The 19,110-nt window shown below is 39.6% G+C and overlaps 1 protein-coding gene across 1 annotated transcript in view; it reads left to right on the plus strand.

Annotated features, from left to right (window-relative positions):
- Nucleotides 1–1,602, plus strand: part of LOC143301915 (kinesin-like protein unc-104) — a 174,959-nt gene extending 173,357 nt beyond the window's left edge. Inside the window, exon 47 of the mRNA XM_076616358.1 lies at nucleotides 1,238–1,602. Coding sequence (XP_076472473.1) covers nucleotides 1,238–1,277 — 40 coding nt within the window. The 3' untranslated portion in view covers nucleotides 1,278–1,602. The remainder of the gene's footprint in view (nucleotides 1–1,237) is intronic.
- The last annotated feature ends 17,508 nt before the right edge of the window (nucleotides 1,603–19,110 follow it).

Below are 19,110 nucleotides of genomic sequence, written 5' to 3' on the forward strand. Positions count from 1 at the left end.
TGGAGTGTGTGAGTGTGAGCCTGCATGTGTGTGTCTGTATCTGTGTGCGCTATGTGTATGTGTGTTTTTGTGTGGGGGGGTGTATATGAGTGTGAACAAGCATGTGTGTGTCTGTATCAGTGTGCACTATATGTCAAAGTCAAAATTTTTATTTCAAGATGGTAATTGAATAAGCAATGACTGGTTTTTTTTTTACATCAAGCCATCTGAAAAAAAAAGTAAAAAAGAAGAAAAAAAAAGAAAAAAAGGAGAAGAAGTGGTGAGATACATAGAACAAAACACACAAAAGTACTAGAAATATAGTTACGTGCATACACGAATCGTACGAAAATGAAACACACATTAGCATTTACAACATTTACAACACATCCCGTTTCGCATACACACACACACACCCTCCTACAACACCAAAGGCATATACAAAACATTTCACAAATCATGAATTTTGGTAACCAATAGATATAGATTTGTATTATTGTTCATTATGTATTATTGTGTGTGTGTGTGTGTGTGCTCTTTTGATATTGCTGTGTTACAGGATTGATATTTGTTACATAATACATCAGCCTTTTGTTGTAGTTGTTGTTGTTGACTCACTTGTGTAAACAAAGTGAGTCTGTGTTTTAACCCGGTGTTCGGTTGTCTGTGTGTGTGTGTGTCTGTGTGTCCATGTGTCTGTGGTAAACTTTAACGTTGACATTTTCTCTGCAAATACTTTGTCAGTTGACACCAAATTAGGCATAAAAATAGGAAAAATTCAGTTCTTTCCAGTCATCTTGTTTAAAACAATATTGCACCTCTGGGATGGGCACAAAAAAATAAAAAATGAAGCCTAATTATATGCAAACTGCATTTACTGTTATATGTATATTTTTTGTATTCTCTAAACTTGGCACTTTGATCTGATATTCTGACCCAACAACAAGAGCAGTCATTATTATCATTTTTTTTGTTCAAACAGGAACTTCTTTTGCTAAGGATGGAAGTTTTATTTATTTGGCAAACGTTTTGGTGCAGATAGTAAAAAAGGGAAATTACTCTGTAATTAATGCTAGGGGACTTAATTTGCTTTAAACTGATCTTTCTCATCATAAACATTACATTTTGAAATTATACTCAAAACATAAAAAGCTTGTGTGTTTTACTCTCAGTCACAAGTGAGTCTTGAAGGCCTTGCCTCTCTTGTTGTTGTTGTTGTTGTAGCGCTGACAGTGACACAGTGACCCCCTGTTTTCAGGTCCAAGCTGTCTCGTCGCAAGCAGCCCATGGTGATTTGAAGAGCTCCCACCCCAAAACACCCACCACACCGACGGAAAGTAAAGACACGCGACTCTTGTTGTCAACCCCCCCTCTCCTTCACCCCCCCCACCCCCCCTCTTACCCCCAACCGCCCCCCTCCTCCCAACCGCTCCTCTTCTACATGTGCCCACCTCCTCCCCTCCTCCCACCCATCAGTAGCTGTTGTGGCCAGGAAGAGAGTGAAAGAGAGAGAGGGAGGGGGCAGGGAAGGAGTGGGGGGAGGTAGGGGATGGTGTTCCTCCTGCCATTATTCACTGCCGGGAAATGTGTCGTGTCATCATCGCGTGTTTGAAGAAGAAGAAGAAAAGAAAAAAAAAAAAAAAAAAAAAAAAAATGTTGTTGACTTAGTCTTTGGCTGTCATGTAGATTGAGATGATTATGGACTTTTTTTTTTTTTTTTTTTTTTTTTTTTTTTTTGCAGTGAGTGTTTTGCTTTTGTTGTTTTTCTTTTTTTTTTCTTTTAGACACAGATGAGTGACCTAAGGATGTGTGTGGAAAGAAGAGTAACATGTTTTGGTTTTTTTTCTCCCCAAGAGTGTCGGGGACATTATGCATCGAGTGCAGTGTCCTGGAGTATGACGGTACTCATTTTTATTCTTTTCTATTAGAGACGGAAGGTTTTTAATTGAGCTTTTTTTTTTTATATCAAGCCATCAATGCAAAAAAAAAGTAATAATAATAATATATAATAATAATAATGATAATAATAATATTAATAATAATAATAATAAAAGTAATAATAATAATAAAAGCAGAAGAAAGAAAGAAAAATAAAGAAAAAAGGGGAAAAAAAGAAAAAATATAGGAGAGAGATCGAGTTTTTGTGAGTGTGCATGTGTCTGTATCTGTGTGTGTGTTTTGTGAGTGTGTATGTGTGTGTGCACTGTGAATGTGTGTGTGGAGTGTGTGAGTGTGAGTCTGCATGTGAGTCTGCATCTCTTTTCTGTTAGAGACGGAAGGTTTTTAATTGAGCCGCAATATCTAGTCAAATCAGAACGCAGACGTTATGAAAGAAAAGCTTCCATAGCCAAGTCAGGTCAGCCAAAATGATTGGGTGTTTTTTTGGGGGGGGGGAGTTACTTTGATTTTTTTGATGAAATCAACCCTTCATGCTGCTGTAAACACTGGTGAAACAGAAATTAACCCCTTCATTGCTGAACTGTGGTGAAATGAGGTCAGTGTAGCCGGAGGTTGAAGTTGTGGTTGCAACATTTTTTGTGTGGTTATCGATGGTGTCGTTGATTTTGCTGGACAAAAGTGATGTAATCTGAAGAGAAGAAATTCAAATGGTGACTGATACCTTGAAATGTAAGCTCTTGTCTTATGTCATTGAGGTGACAGCCCTTCACTGACACCTTGATCTGTAAGCTGTGTCTTACCTCAGTGATGTGACAGCCCTTCACTGACACCCTGACCTGTAAGCTCTGTCTTATCTCAGTGAGGTGACAGCTGGCAACGGATGGCCAAGAGAACTGTTGTAGCGTCCAGCTACTGACATACACACACTTCTGTCTCTTATTTAACTCGGGTGAGAAGGGTTGCATCACTACGAGGTCCTCAAACTGATCCAGCCGTCTCACCTTTCAGGGGCAGGCTTTCTGTCAATAGATGTGTCCCTCCACCCTCAGCACCTCACTTCTCTGTTTCCACTGTGAGAAACAAGTCTTTCCTTTGTGTGGTTGAATAAACTGTTTGATGATTGTACATTTATTTAGCTTTTTCAGACCTCTGACAGCACTGTACCATGGCACATTGATCAGACACAAAGCACTCAAGAACACAAGCACGCATGCACGCACGCATGCACACACACACACACACACACACATATATATATATATATATATATATATATATATATATATATATATATATATATATATATATATATGCACATGTACGCTTGCTTGCACACATACACACTCACACACACAAACATGTGGAAGAAATAGATGTGGATCCATAGAAACTGTGTTTGGTGTCATATACTGTACCATGTCAAACTGATGCCGTCGTAGAAGCGAGATTCATGATCTTAATAACAGACAAAGGTCTGACTCTCAGAGAGGGGGAAGGGACCTCAAGGTCTTGGTTCTTAGCCAGAAACTCTGGAAGGAAACAAATAATGATGGAACCATCTCTGTGGAAGGCCAGATCTTGTGGCATTCCACTAAGACCATGAATCTTCGCTTCTACGACGGCATCAGTTTGACATGGTAAGCATATGTATCACCAAACATGGAGCATAATACAAACTCCTCCTTTTACTGGGTATCTCTCCTTTTTTAGAGTTAGGTTTCTCCTCGTCTACAGTGTATGATAAACATCAACCTGATTGTTACAAACTGCCTCCGTTTTCACTCCTTGAATACAGGCATTTCTTGTATATATATATATATATATAAAACAGGACTGTTTTATGATAAGCATTCTATAAATCACCAGTATTACTGATATTTTAGCACAAATTTTGTACTTTTTATTTTCCCCTGCCACTAAGGTAATCTCCCCTTTCTTTTTGAGCCACAGACCGTCTGGTTTATGGGCTGGATGTGATCAGGTTCTCTGTGCCGTCAGTAACCTGGTTGCTGCAGCAGATTTGTCAAAATATGATTAGTAGTTTGTTTGTTTTCGCTTTCTTTTCTTTTCTTTTCTTTTTTTTATCATATAACTTCTTTTCTGCTGAGCAGCAGCCTCAAATTATCCAGAAGGACATAGAACAGGTGCATCAGGGATTTCTTAATAACTGTTAAATTATATAATATTTAGTAAGGTGAAAATCACTGTTCTGATTTTGAATGAAGGTATTTCGGTCACCAGCTCAATCTGATATGCGCTGTACAGAATGGTTGCACAGATGTATATTTGTGCAGCTTTTGTGAACAAGAGAACATGAGACGGAAGAGGATTTTAAGCTACCATGGAATTGTTTTAAAAAGGAATGGTCTGTTTCAGTTCATTTATCACCTGTTTTAATAGTCCTTCACATGAAAAAAAAAATAATAAAATAAAAAAAATAAAAAGTAATGGGCTTTCTATTCCCATTGAAATATTAACACACTCAGTACGGCCAGTCCTCTCTTCTCCTCTACACAGACCCCTCGGATGTCCAGTGGGTGTCTGAATGACCCAACCTTTAGCTTCCATCATCAGAATTGTGGTATTCTTTGTCAACATTCAAGTCTTCAGTATAATAGCCTTCCGCTTGCAATATTTTGATGATGGTAATTGGGGTGAAACGCTGTTAACGTCGTCTCTTTCGTCGTTCGTATGGAGAGAGTTAAGCCTTGGACTTGTGAACCAGTGTTCACCAGTGATCAGGGTTCATGGCCACGTTTCGTCACGGTGTTTCGTCCTTGGGGAAATAACACTTTACTCTGATTTTACTTACTCCACCCAGTTGTGAGCGGGTTCCTGACTTCTATCTGGGAAGGTTAAAGGGCAGAAAGAAAGGATTGAGCCCACCTTCCTGTGTCAAGCCCAAGACACGGTGGTTATGAATTCCCGGCCTCGATGATCGTGAAAGGTTGTGGGACCTTCACCCTTACCTAACCTTCACTTGTCAATCTGGGTTTTAATGAACAGTGGTAGTGTTGGATTCTCGTAGTCCCAGATAGCTGTTACTTTGTGAATAGTTTGCCGTCCCGGTATTTCATTGAGTGCTGTGAAATATTGCTTTAAAGTGACGAGTTTGTGCAATACTACTTTGTGTTTGCTCCGCGCGCAGAGCGGAACTTTGCTCATATTTAAATCTTTCCTGTGTTGGACATGGTCATTGTCCTGATGTGTTATGCTCTTTGTGTTGCATGCCAATGCTGTGATCTCATCAGTCTGTGTTTAACCCTTTCACCGCCAGTCAATTTACAGTACAAAATTCCCTTGTGGTACAAACACAGAAAAGACAGTGGCTAAGAATAGCTGGGGATTCCCCCCGCAATGTATAGAAACTATGGCCTATCCTACCACCGAACATTAAGAGCAGGAGGTTCATGGATATAACAGACCAATGAATGGTCACCTTTCAGTGACATGGGTCCACTACCACGCCTGTGCATAAATGCGAGCTTGGCGGTGAAAGGGTTAACTGCAGACCTTGTACTATTATATAGCTGTAGCATATATTCACTATAGAATATAGAAAATATTCCATTTGCTTCACTGTGGTTAACTCTTCTCTTCCCTTTTCCATGTGGTCAGTTCGAGAAATGTGCACAAAGGTGTTCCACAACTGGAACTTGAAAAAAAAAAAAAAATCTGAGCGTATAGTGGTTGTGTACAAAGTGAAGGTATGAATTTTTCCAGTGGAGAATACTAGACAGGTTGTGCATGCATAATTAAATTGAGTGTTGTCTTCACCTTCAGAGGAATGTGAAGCCTTAGAAGGAGAGTTTGGATGAGAAGAAATTCAGTGATGGTGACGGTGATACATGTGTGATGGGTTGAGAACCATGACTGTCACGGCATGCATGGTCCAGACAACACATCACATGTCTCTTCTTTCACAACTTTTGTGTCCTTTGTTTTTGTCCATATTAGGTATCTTCTTCTTTGTTCTTTTTTTTTTTTTTTCAAACGTCTTTGTCCCAAATATTATGTCAGTTCCAGTAGGTTTGGTACTTCTTTTTGCTTGCTTTTTTTTTTTCTGAATGATTGTATGATAGTGTCGCTGTGTTGTTTTAGAAATCCTTATCACTCAAAAGAAGGGGTTTACAGGTTGGAAAAAAATGTGGTCCTGTTCACCAGTGTGAGATAGACATTGCCCTTTTTTTTTCTTTTTTTTTTTTTTAAAGCTGCATACTTTTTTCTTTTTTTTTTGTTTCTTAAATCTTCTGGATTCTGCTTTATACCCCCATGTTTCTTCTGATGCATACATTTGTCCCTATAATGATTTATAGCTGATGATTGTTGTGGTTGTTCTGTTCTGGAATCATTTTTTCCAGATTCTTTTCCCTTGTCCTCTAAAGTTGTGAATATTTTGTGATAATGTACACCCCCCCCCCCCCCCTCGCCCCCCCCATGCCTTTCCCGTGAGTTTGTGAGAAATCTACTGCCATGCCTTTGTTGACATTCGTTGCTTTCTTTGCCCCTGTGTCTCTGTTCCATCTTTGTTCACAGTCACGTCGTCTTTCTCAGCCATTTCATCTTGACAGGACTTCACCTGAACCTGCACCCAGAGGACAGTTTTGATTTGCTTTCTCGTCTTCAGGATGTAAATTTAATTTGACTTGTAAATAAAGAAGATGCCATTGGATCATTCCAGGAGATACCTACTTTTGTCTTTGAGTCTTGAAATATAATCAGTTCTCCTAACTGATTCTGTGTGTTTGGTTTTTTGTTTGTTTTGTTTTGTTTGTTTTGTTTTGTTGTTGTTTTTTTTTGTTTCTTTATGTGTTTGTGTTGTTTGTTTTCAGTTTATTTGATAAGAATTGTTAAACTGTACAAAACTTTTACAGATGTCCATTTTAATTCTGCTATTTGCTGTTGAGCATAAGCCAACTAATAATCATATTTATTGCTCTGCTCTCAGAAATTTTCAGGAAACAGTAGCTAGTTCATGCATTTATCATAGTCCGTGTTTTACAGTGACGATTTCAAAGTGGAAATAAGTTACGTGGTAGTGATTTTCAATTGCATTCATCCTCATAGTGGATACAATTGTTTTATGATAACTTTGATTTTATACTGCAGGTGAATTATGCTGTACTAATTTTCAGTTGCAGTCATAATCACAGTTGGTAATATTGATTCAAAACACTGATTTCAAACTGCAAATGAATTGAGTTATTACATTGATAACATTGATTTTAGACCATAAATAAATCAAGTTGTTATGACTGTTAGTTATTATTAACTTGATTATGACTGTTAGTTATTATTACAATCACAGCGAATAATGATAGATGCTCAATATCAGTGTAATGAAAGAAAAAAATAATGTGCCGTCGTCCAGTTGGAACAAATGGGTTTCAAATTGAAATGTTGCATTTTGAATCGTTTTGTGGGGGGGAACAAAAGGGAATCGTGATCACCACAGTACATATCACGTAGACACTACTGGTGAAGAGGAACTGAGATATTTAGTTATGTGTTTTACCTTCACACACAACTTCAGATGCATGCAACTTTCATAATCACTCGAACAGACAAGCATCATACAGACATGCCTGTACTAGTCTCATGAGCCCAAATTTACAACCGGCAAGGATACAAAAACGTGTGTGTGGGCTGCATGCACATATTCACCTATACGCACACACACACACACACACACACACACACAGAGTATAAACTAATTTTTTTTTTTTTTTAAACCTGGAACTTTCCAAATTTGGAATCAAGTGGTTTTGGAGAAGTGACAAGAGTTGAAGAAAACAAAAGCAGAAAATAAGTTCATACTCTTGTGAAGATTTGACAAAGTTATGAATAAATGAATAAGCAAATAGATAAATGAAGAAGTGAAGAGAAATATTAATGAATATGCAACTTCTTTCAAGACTTGAAGAATGAACAAAGTTAGAAACAAATGAATGAATCATTGAATAGACAAAAATGAAATAAACAAAATAATGAATATGCAACTTCTTTCAAGACATGAAAGAAACACAAAGTCCTGGTGTCTCTCCATGTCTTTCAGTCCATCTTTTTGTCTTGCCATTGTCTCTTTGACTGTGTAGATATACATACATAGAAATACTGAACTGTATCTGTGCTTGGTGGTAAATCACACTTATATGCCAGCTCCAATAATGTTACCCAACGTTTCTGTATATATATATATATATATATATATATATATATATATATATATATATGAAGTTGGATGGAAAAATTAATTGATGTGATGGGACGTCAAACCATTGTGGACATAACTACTTAAATGTATATAGCCCTGTGTTCATGTTCATTACATATATATATATATATAGCCCTGTGTTTGTGTTCATTGCCTCTTCTGCAAGTTCATGAAGCTGTACAGATTGTTTTGTAGCAAGGTGCAGAAATTTCGTCGTCTTTTGTATGATTTTTTTTTTTTTTTTTTTTTTTTTTTTTTTTTAAGTTGAAGGTTCACGGTATGTTTTGATTTAGACGTCAAGGAGACAACAGATCGTTTTGTTGAGAGGGGGTCTCCTGTGTGCTCTGTGCTGAGATGTTATGGATTTGTTGGCGGTTGTTAATTAACAATGCTACAGTTTCTCCCTGCTCCGGAGTCAGCTTTGTGATGTTTGTGACGGAGCACCGGATGTTTTTTGTTCACGGTCTGGGTGGTGAGAAGTGTCAACAGACACACGGAGGATTGTGTTCATGGCACTGTGTAGAAAGCCAGACACTTGTTTGACTGAAAGTAGTACGTAGGCACGGATGAAGTTGTTCATGGATCTGTTGCACTGTTCTTTGTTTAGCTGAGCGACACGTCGCTTCATTCGTTGACTGTATCCCTCCGCATGTGGCCCGTTGTGTTGATGCCCTGCACTATTTGATTCATTGACATGCCAGGGTATATGTAAATCAGTCATTCAGTAGATACATTCTCTCTTTGCGTTCATAATGTTAAACCTTCATCATGTTGTGGTCATCTTTGTATTGACGGCACATTTCAAGCGACATGTGATTGTTTGGACTGTGCCAAGTCACTGGCACACATAATCCTTGTGTTTTAGCCAATGTATTCAGCTTGGAGAACATAATGTGGTGTGTAATAATTTATTGTGGCCGTAACCTGTGAAGAAATTCTCGTATCATGATGAACATACTGAGGTGGGATGACGTAATACATCAGTTTACAACCTGTGTAACATGTAAACATGAGTATAATAAACTTTGATGATATATGTATATTGTAGCAGATGGCGTAAATCATCGTGGTATATTGTAAGTAGACTGCACAACTCGAGTGATTCGAGAAGGTATCGCACTGATGACCACAGGGGTTGGTTTGGGTTTGCTTTGGTCCCTTTTGATGACATAATACATTTGGGTATACAGTGCAATACCTACACCAGGAGTACTGTATGGGAGAAACTATTCTCGTACTCCACACTCATTCCATGTCCTTTGTTGACAACACGAGCCACCCTGTGATCACGAATGAGCGATATTGCGCACATTTCCACACACAAATGAAAGAAAGAGTTTTGAGATCTCTGGAAATGGTGTTGAGCAGGGTAGACAATGTAAGTTTTGTTGTTGTTGGGGTTTTTGGGTTGTTTTTTGTTGTTGTTGTTGCTTTTGTTTTTATTTGTAGATAAATACTACCGGAATGATTTTGTGCCGTGTTTCCCATGAAACACAGTGCTTGATAAGAACAGGAAGATTGTGCTGAGGGTTTTTTGGAACTCATGGGTTGCGATAAACAGGACAATGTCCTTTTTTATCAGTAGGTTACTGTCAAACAATATTTCACCAAAAAATAAACAGACCAGTGCTGGTGGGAGGCATGAGCAATCTTAGCAGCTGCCTGTCTTACTTAGCTTTGACTTTGAGTGAGAATTTTCCTCTAATCTGTGCTGATTTCATACACTTAAGATTTTTCTTAATGTTAAGCAAACAAATGTCATGGAATGTAATTCATGCCAAGCACACTAGTTCGCAAGACTCCACTATATTTTTAACACTTAGCAAACTGATTCCATAGACTTGAGAATATTTTTAAACCTAAGCAAACTTAGCACTGTTAAAATAGCTCATGCAGAGAGAAGAAAAAATAAAGATCAACTTTAACAGTGACTTTGCCTGAAGTTACCAAACCAAAAAGTGGAATAGAATACAGAGAAGAAATGTCAAGTCACCAAAAAGTGAGAATAGAGAAAATATTAAACCAATATCCTCCAGATTACCACTTTGTCAAATATTACTGAAAGCAAACAACACAGAGAGAGAGAATTAGCCCCCAAGATTAATACTTTGCCAAATGTTACCAAAATTAAGAGAGAACACAGAGAAAATAAAAGATAAACCAAATGAAATACAAGAGAACAGAGAGTAATTAAAATTTAGCCTCAAAACATTATGACTCAGCAAAACGTTGTCCAACATAAAAGACAAATTTATTAAGCCACTTGTTTGAGATTTTGTAGAAAATTGTTACCTGAAAACAACACAGACAAATCAAATGAGAAGAGAGGTGTGGGCCTAATAGATGGGGGGGTACAGTTGGTGGGGACACAAATCACTTGCCAAATTTACTACAGAAAACACAGAACAGAAGCACGGAAAATAGATCAAGTGCACAGAATCCAGACTGTCTCTGAAGTTTGTTCCCCACAAACTGAAGTGCTATAACCTCTGGACTGTTGAACCTTGTTGAAATGAGGTCAGTGTGGCAGGGGTTGAAGTGCAGTCACAGCTGTTGCTGCCCTTGTCAGCGGTGTCACTGATTTTGAGAATCAAAGTAATGCTGTAGCAGGAGGAAGAAGTTCAGGTAAAGAATGACTGACGTCCTGACCTGTAAGATCTGAATGAAGACAAACACCTGCAGGCTGGGTTACCCTGAACAGAGGCTACCAGGCACATCAGGATCCCATCAGGACACTGGAGAGGAGACACCAGACTACCATCTACCGCCTTCGCACAGGACACTGTGGCTTTCGAGCACACCTGAAGACGATTGGAGTGGCAGCCACATCCCTATGTGATTGCGGCCAGGCTGACCAGACCCCATCCCATATTCTCCAAGACCGCCCCCTGTATGAGAAGACGCGGCAGCAGTCCTGGCCTGGGGGTGCTGACCTCAACACCAAGCTCTGGGGGACGGTAGCCGATCTTCGCCAGACGTCCCAAGTTTGTGGCATCCCTCGGACTTCGACCCTGACTGCGTAGCTGTTGAATGCAAAAGAAAAGAAAAAAGAAAGAAAGAAGTGCAGTCATTGCTGTTGCTGTCCATGTCAGCGGTGTCACTGGTTTTGATGACCAAAGTAATGCAGTACCAGGAGAAAGAAGTCAGGTAAAGAATGACTGACGTCCTGACCTGTAAGATCTGAATGAAGACAAACACCTGCAGCGTGTCACAACACAAGCCATAAGGCACAAACAAACAAACACAGCAAAAGCAAATGTAACTAGATAGATTGGACTTCTTTCAGATATTTATAAAAAGAAAAAAAAGGCAATAATAATGCATAAACAAAACCCAGTGACCTCTTTTTCAAACAAATTGAAAAAAAAAGAGAGAGACAGGAAAGAAAGAAAGAAGAATGAAAGCAGCTGAATTCAGCGACAGGGAAACAGTGAGCCCTGTCCATTATCTCCCTTCGTACAACCTTAAAATATGATTTTGAAAAAAAAATCTAAAATTGTTTGAAAAAACAACAACACAGAAGATACTTAATTCCAGCAACTTATCACAATACCCCAAAGCATAAAGACTGAAACTCAAATGACAGTTCTCATTAACCCTATCTCCTCCGTCTGCTGACCAAAGCCAAAAAACAAATATAAAAGTGAAGATTATTGTGTCCAGAACATTTCTGGTTCAGTTTTAGATTCACTCAATTGGTACGAGTCCCCTCTGTCTGGTTTATAAGGCAAAGAACTGTTTAATCAAGCAACCAAAACAGAACAGAAAAAAATTTCATTGTTTTCCCTGTTAAATTCATAGTTGTTTGGACTATCTGCGAAGAATTGGGTTTTTGAATTCTTTTCAGTCCAAAGAATTGGGTTTTTGAATTCTTTTCAACTTCTTTCTGAACGATTTTAGAATAGTGCATTCTTGACAAAAGCGCAAAGGTGCTATTTTGATATTCTGTTTTAATTATTATTATTATTGACATTTTATTGGTCAAGTTTATTGAGGAAGTCATCGTACACATCAGTCGGTCGTGGTGGATGATATACATTGCTTTATTGTGTATGCCATGTTGCTGTGCTATATTGCAGTTATACTGCATGCTGCCCCGATTCTTGGTTGTGTCAACTTTTGTTTTTAACCCCTTGCCAGCTGAACCTCGGTGAAATGAGATCAGTGTGGCTTGACTTTGAAGTGTAGTTGCTACGTTCTGTGTACTTAGTCAATGGTATCATTGATTTTGCTGACCAAAAGTTATGCTGTCCTAGGAGGAGGAAGTGCAGACACAGTGGTGACTGACATCCTGACCTGTAAGCTCTGTCTTACCTCAGTGAGGTGACTCCCCTTCACTGACATCCTGACCTGTAAGCTCTGTCTTACCTCAGTGAGGTGACTCCCCTTCACTGACATCCAGACCTGTAAGCTCTGTCTTACCTCAGTGAGGTGACTCCCCTTCACTGACATCCTGACCTGTAAGCTCTGTCTTACCTCAGTGAGGTGACTCCCCTTCACTGACATCCTGACCTGTAAGCTCTGTCTTACCTCAGTGAGGTGACTCCCCTTCACTGACATCCTGACCTGTAAGCTCTGTCTTACCTCAGTGAGGTGACAGCCCTCCACTGACATCCAGACCCGTAAGCTCTGTCTTACCTCAGTGAGGTGACAGCCCTCCACTGACATCCAGACCTGTAAGCTCTGTCTTACCTCAGTAAGGTGACAGCCCTTCACTGACATCCAGACCTGTAAGCTCTGTCTTACCTCATTGAGGTGACAGCCCTCCACTGACATCCTGACCTGTAAGCTCTGTCTTACCTCAGTGAGGTGACAGCCCTCCACTGACATCCAGACCTGTAAGCTCTGTCTTATAATAGTGAGGTGACAGCCCTTCACTGACATCCAGACCTGTAAGCTGTGTCTTACCTCAGTGAGGTGACAGCCCTTCACTGACATCCAGACCTGTAAGCTCTGTCTTACCTCAGTGAGGTGACAGCCCTTCACTGACATCCAGACCTGTAAGCTCTGTCTTACCTCAGTGAGGTGACAGCCCTTCACTGACATCCAGACCTGTAAGCTCTGTCTTAAAATAGTGAGGTGACAGCCCTTCACTGACATCCAGACCTGTAAGCTCTGTCTTACCTCAGTGAGGTGACAGCCCTTCACTGACATCCAGACCTGTAAGCTCTGTCTTACCTCAGTGAGGTGACAGCCCTTCACTGACATCCAGACCTGTAAGCTGTGTCTTACCTCATTGAGGTGACAGCCCTTCACTGACATCCAGACCTGTAAGCTGTGTCTTACCTCAGTGAGGTGACAGCCCTTCACTGACATCCAGACCTGTAAGCTCTGTCTTACCTCAGTGAGGTGACAGCCCTTCACTGACATCCAGACCTGTAAGTTCTGTCTTACCTCAGTGAGGTGACAGTCCTTCACTGACATCCAGACCTGTAAGCTCTGTCTTATCTCAGTGAGGTGACAGCCCTTCACTGACATCCAGACCTGTAAGCTCTGTCTTACCTCAGTGAGGTGACAGCCCTTCACTGACATCCAGACCTGTAAGCTCTGTCTTACCTCAGTGAGGTGACAGCCCTTCACTTTTGGGCATTCTTGTCAGCAGCAGTCAATTTCCTGCATACATTTCCTGCTTCTCATTTCATGGGCTGTTTTGTGAAACTGGATGGTTGAAGTTTGCAAAGAAAGAGAGAGAGAGAGAGAGAGAAGGGTGAAAATAGTGTATTTTTGAAGTTTAATATGCTATTTTATAATCTGTTTTTAAATTTTCAGATAACTTGTTTTTATGCAATTAAAAGAAAACAAAACACCGTAGATAGTAACTACCAATAAAATGTTTGAATGACAGTGTTGATGTATGTATCTGTATCCGTACAGATGTACATGCATGCAAGCCTACAAAATTTAATATTTCACTGAAAGTAAACACTGTACATAAAGACAGTTTCAGAAACAGCTTCTGTAAGTTGGGTCTCCTTCCGGTATGAAGACATGTGATTGGGTAATGGCTGTTTGGCGCACAGACTAATCAGTCAGTATAACTTTCGAGAGGTGAAGATGAAGGATTATTAATTAATGTGGAAGCTGTGGTGTGAATTGACAATAAATTTTTATTCACTCTGATACAAACTGGGTTTGTTTTTTGTTTTTTTGCGATGTGCAAGAATACTTCTAATATGTTGTTGTCTTCAGTTTAACGTCTTTCCACTTGAAGTGATGTTAGAAACTTCTAATATGTCATATTAAGTATGATGCATTTAATTCAGTCTGTCGTTTTTGAAGAATGATTTAATTTGTATTTTTGGAGGGGAAAACGCGTTTGTCTGATTACAATGATAATTTCATATTGTGTTTGTTTGCAAAATGCAAACTTCGTCCAATTTGAAGCAGTGGAAAGTTCGATTCACAACAACTGTTGAGTTAGACCCACAGTGGATGTAAAGTCAGATTCTTGCAAATGGAAAGTCAGATTTTCAGCAGTGATATGAATAACACGTGATGAGGCTTCTCTTCTCAAGTATTGCAGTCTTCCGTGTACAGTCAGTTTTACTTCCCTTGTTTTATTACTTTCAATGATTCGGTACCATTTTTTCATTAGAAAGACTGTGAAAATGGTTTGAAACATGCTTTATCAGTACACACACACACACACACACACACATCTTTTTTTTTTTTATGTTGTTGATAACAACAACTGTAAAAGTGCAAAAAGTTACAGTTTATTGTATGGCTTGACTTTTTTTTTTTTTTTTTTTTTTTTTTTTAAGAACAGGGCCAGAAATTGCAAAAGTATTCAAAGAAAAAAACCTTTTCACTGGTTTCAGTGAAGGAGGCCATGATTAAGAAGAAAATTACAATCGAGACACCTGTGCCTCCACTAAAATAGTTTATTGCCTTACAACAGTTTCATTTGTCGAATTTAAAATTTAAAAAAAAAAAATAAAGTTTTAATTTGTGGTGAGATTTCAGAGGGAAAGGACTTTGGCTTGAAGTTATTTTTGGACTGGCTGTTTCACAGTAGTCACTTAGAACACAGCAAGATGGACTGTGCTTTTCAAACCTTGTGTGATTTTTTATCTTTGCTTTCATGTTTTTACTAAAGGTGATTGTGTGTATGTGGTTGTGTGTGTGCATAATATGTGTGTGAGAGAGAGAGAGAGAGAGAAAGAGAGAGGGAGGGTATGTGTGTGTGCGTGTGCGAGTGTGTGTGTGTGTGTGTGTGTGTGTACAAGCATCCGTGTGTGTTTGAGGGTGTTCACATCCCTATGTATGCTTTATATTGTTTTGCTGTATATGTGAATGTTTAGCTTCTTTATGCCTTGATTTTTGTTGTTGTTGTTGTTAGCGATCAAGGGAATCTTTCTATGTTTTAATTGTTGATTCACACATAGTTTGCTGAATGATGATTTAAATCCCCACCTGGTGCTTCAAATCTGTGACTCCCATTTGCTTATTATGGTTTTCTTTTCTTTTCTTGACAGGGGAATCTTTCAATATTTGAAAGAAATCAGTCAAGTTTATTTCATTTGATTCAGTGGACAGACGCATTTCATTTTTGACCAGAATTATTAGTTTGGAGTAGTTTTCATAGGAACTGTATATATATCAAATGAAAGAAAATATTGGTTTTGTTCATAATTATGTTCTTTGTTGTTTTGACAATACATTGAGTTATTAATTAAATGTTCCAGTTGAAGAGGGGTTCATGAACCCAGACATCGTATAGCCGTGATGAACAGTTGAATATTGCTCAGCCTAAGCACTCAGGCACTACTTCTTCTTCTTCTGCGTTTGTGGGCTTCAACTCCCACGTTCACTCGTATATACGTGAGTGGGCTTTTTACGTGTATGACCGTTTTTACCCCGCCATGTAGGCAGCCATACTCCGCTTTCGGGGGTGTGCATGCTGGGTATGTTCTTGTTTCCATAACCCACCGAACGCTGACATGGATTACAGGATCTTTAACGTGCGTATTTGATCTTATGCTTGCGTATACACACGAAGGGGGTTCAGGCACTGGGAGGTCTGCACATACATTGACCTGGGAGATCATAAAAATCTCCACCCTTTACCCACCAGGCGCCGTCACCGTGATGCGAACCCGGGACCCTCAGGTCGAAAGTCCAACGCTTTAACCATTCGGCTATGGCGCCCGTCACTCAGGCACAATATACAAAAGGTTTGTAACTCTTGGTCAATGAGCAATGGAGGACAAACACTTTTTTTTTCTTTTTTTTTTTATCAAAACACTGTTGTTGTTTTTTGTTTGTGTGTGTGTGTGTGTGTTTTTTGTTTTTGTTTGTTTGTTTTTGGGGGGTGCTTTTTTTTTTTTTTGCTTCCCCCCCCCCCCACCCACCCCCAAGCGAATGACAATAAACTACTACTGAAAAATAGTGAAATCTTTCCTTCTTTTTTTTTCTTTTTTTTTTATCTGTACACAATAAAATAGAATAGGTCTTAGTCAGCAAATTTACTGGGATCACAAGGAGCATTGGGGGGTGGGGAGGGGTAATATATTGATATATATATATATATATATATATATATATATATATAACTGGAATAGGCTCATGGAGATATGAATTGTTTCTCATTTGTGGTGACAACTTGGAGCCATGAAAAAAAAAATTACATCTTTGCAAGTCAGTGAGAAAAAATGAATAGTTGCTTCACTATTGACCATGACCCAGTTCTGTCACTATTGACCATGACCCAGTTCCTTCACTATTGGCCATGACCCAGTTCTTTCACTATTGGCCATGACCCAGTTCTTTCACTATTGGCCATGGCCCAGTTCCTTCACTATTGGCCATGGCCCAGTTCCTTCACTATTGGCCATGACCCAGTTCCTTCACTATTGACCATTGGCCATGACCCAGTTCCTTCATTGACCATGGCCCGTAGATGAAAGGGGAGATCACATGTGCCATCATACAGACACAGATATATATATATATAGTCTGTTAGGAATATGGTGTTTCTCTCCCTTTGAATGCTTTATCAAAAAATGTACACACATTCGATTTCCTGAAGACGTTGACATGTTAAAACAAGAGAGATGAGGCTGCCTAGATTATTTTGCGTTGGATATACATAGATTTTTCACCACAAGATTTGCTGAGGATGCTAACATATTAAAACAGGAGACTTGGCTGCCTTTCATATTCTTCTGGATAAACTGTTGTTTGAAACTCTGCTGTGCCCGTCAGTCCCACATAGAGAGCACGATAGTCACATACTGGATAAAAAAAAAAAAATTAAAAAAAAAAAAACTTTCAGTTTTTTTTTATTTGTTTAAGAAAGGTAGTATCATTGGAAATGTTGAGTCTGTCCATTGTCAGTCACTGGTCAGTTAGGCTTGCATTCAGTGGAGCACCTTTTGTGGTATCAAGGGAAATGTATATACATTTCTGGGAATGTTTCAGTTTTACGCTCGTTTCAGAAAAGCAAACTTGTGGCTGATGAAAATTTTAGCTTGTCCTCTGGGTCCTTCATGAATTTAGCATTCAAAGCTACACCTTTGTGTATCAAGGGGGGCTGGGGGGGGGGGGGGGGGGAGGGAGGGGGGGGGGAAGATGTATTTAGGAACGTCGAAGGCATTTTGTCGGGGATTTTTTTTTTTTTTTTTTTTTTGCTCTTTGATGGATATCAGACATGAAACAGAGTGTGGGGAATGTGTCGTGTCATGATGGCTGTTTTGGGTATTTCATTTCATTTCATTTTCATTTTATCACAACAGATTTCTCTGTGTGAAATTTGGGCTACTCTCCCCAGGGAGAGCGCGTCGCTACACAACAGCGCCACCCTTTTTTTTTTTTTTTTTTTTTGTATTTTTTGAGCGCGTCGCTACACAACAGCGCCACCCTTTTTTTTTTTTTTTTTTTTTTCCTGCGTGCAGTTTTACTTGTTTTTTCCTATTGAAGTGGATTTTTCTACAGAATTTTGCCAGGAACAACCCTTTTGTTGCCGTGGGTTCTTTTACGTGCGCTAAGTGCATGCTGCACACGGGACCTCGGTTTATCGTCTCATCCGAATGACTAGCGTCCAGACCACCACTCAAGGTCTAGTGGAGGGGGGAGAAAATATCGGCGGCTGAGCCGTGATTCGAACCAGCGCGCTCAGATTCTCTCGCTTCCTAGGCGGACGCGTTACCTCTAGGCCATCACTCCACATGGTATGGTCCACGTTGGATTGTATAGTCCTCCAGCCAGCTGCCTCTTTCTGCTCCTTTGTTGGAGAAGCTTCTCATTATTTTGCTCTGCATCTCTCCTGGTGGGAAGGGAACAGTTCGTGTGCAGCACGCACTTGGCGCACTGAAAAAGAACCCATGGCAACGAGAGTGTTGTCCTCTGGCGAAATTACGTAAAATGAAATCCCCTTTCATAGGTACACAAATATGTAAGCATGCACTCAAGGCCTGACTAAGCGCGTTGGGTTATGCTGCTGGTCAGGCATCTGCTCAACAGATGTGGTGTAGCGTGTATGGATTTGTCCGAACGCAGTGACGCCTCCTTGAGAAAGTGAAACTGAAACTGAAACTCATGTCACAGTTACAGCTGGGGGGATTTTTTTTTTTTTTTTTTTGGGGGGGGTTTGTTTTTTTGTTGTTTTTTTCTGTTCTTTTTGTGTGTGTGTGTGTGTGTGTGCAGGAGACATACATTTTAAGGAGATGATACTTGTGTGTCACATACAGTGTGTGTTCATTATGATGCGTTCTCAGCATCTTTGTTTTATGGTTTAGGCAGGAGAGCGGTTGGGGGGGGGGGGGGGGGGGGGGGGGGGGGGGGGGGTAGCAGGAGGAGGAGGAGGAGGAGGAATGACATACTACCCATATGCTTCTGTTTGGTGGAAACATTGTGAAAGCACAAGATGGCTGCATTTTTTTTTTTTTTTTTTTTTTTTTTTTTACTCTCTTTTTTTTTTCTTCTTTTCTTTCCTTTCTTTCTTACAGCAGAAGTAGATTCTATGATCAGATGTCTTGTTTCTTGTAAATATGATAGATGTTTGTTGCTTGAAAATA

The sequence above is a fragment of the Babylonia areolata genome, chromosome 28 (genome assembly GCF_041734735.1).
Source record: "Babylonia areolata isolate BAREFJ2019XMU chromosome 28, ASM4173473v1, whole genome shotgun sequence".
NCBI classification, from domain to species: domain Eukaryota; kingdom Metazoa; phylum Mollusca; class Gastropoda; order Neogastropoda; family Buccinidae; genus Babylonia; species Babylonia areolata.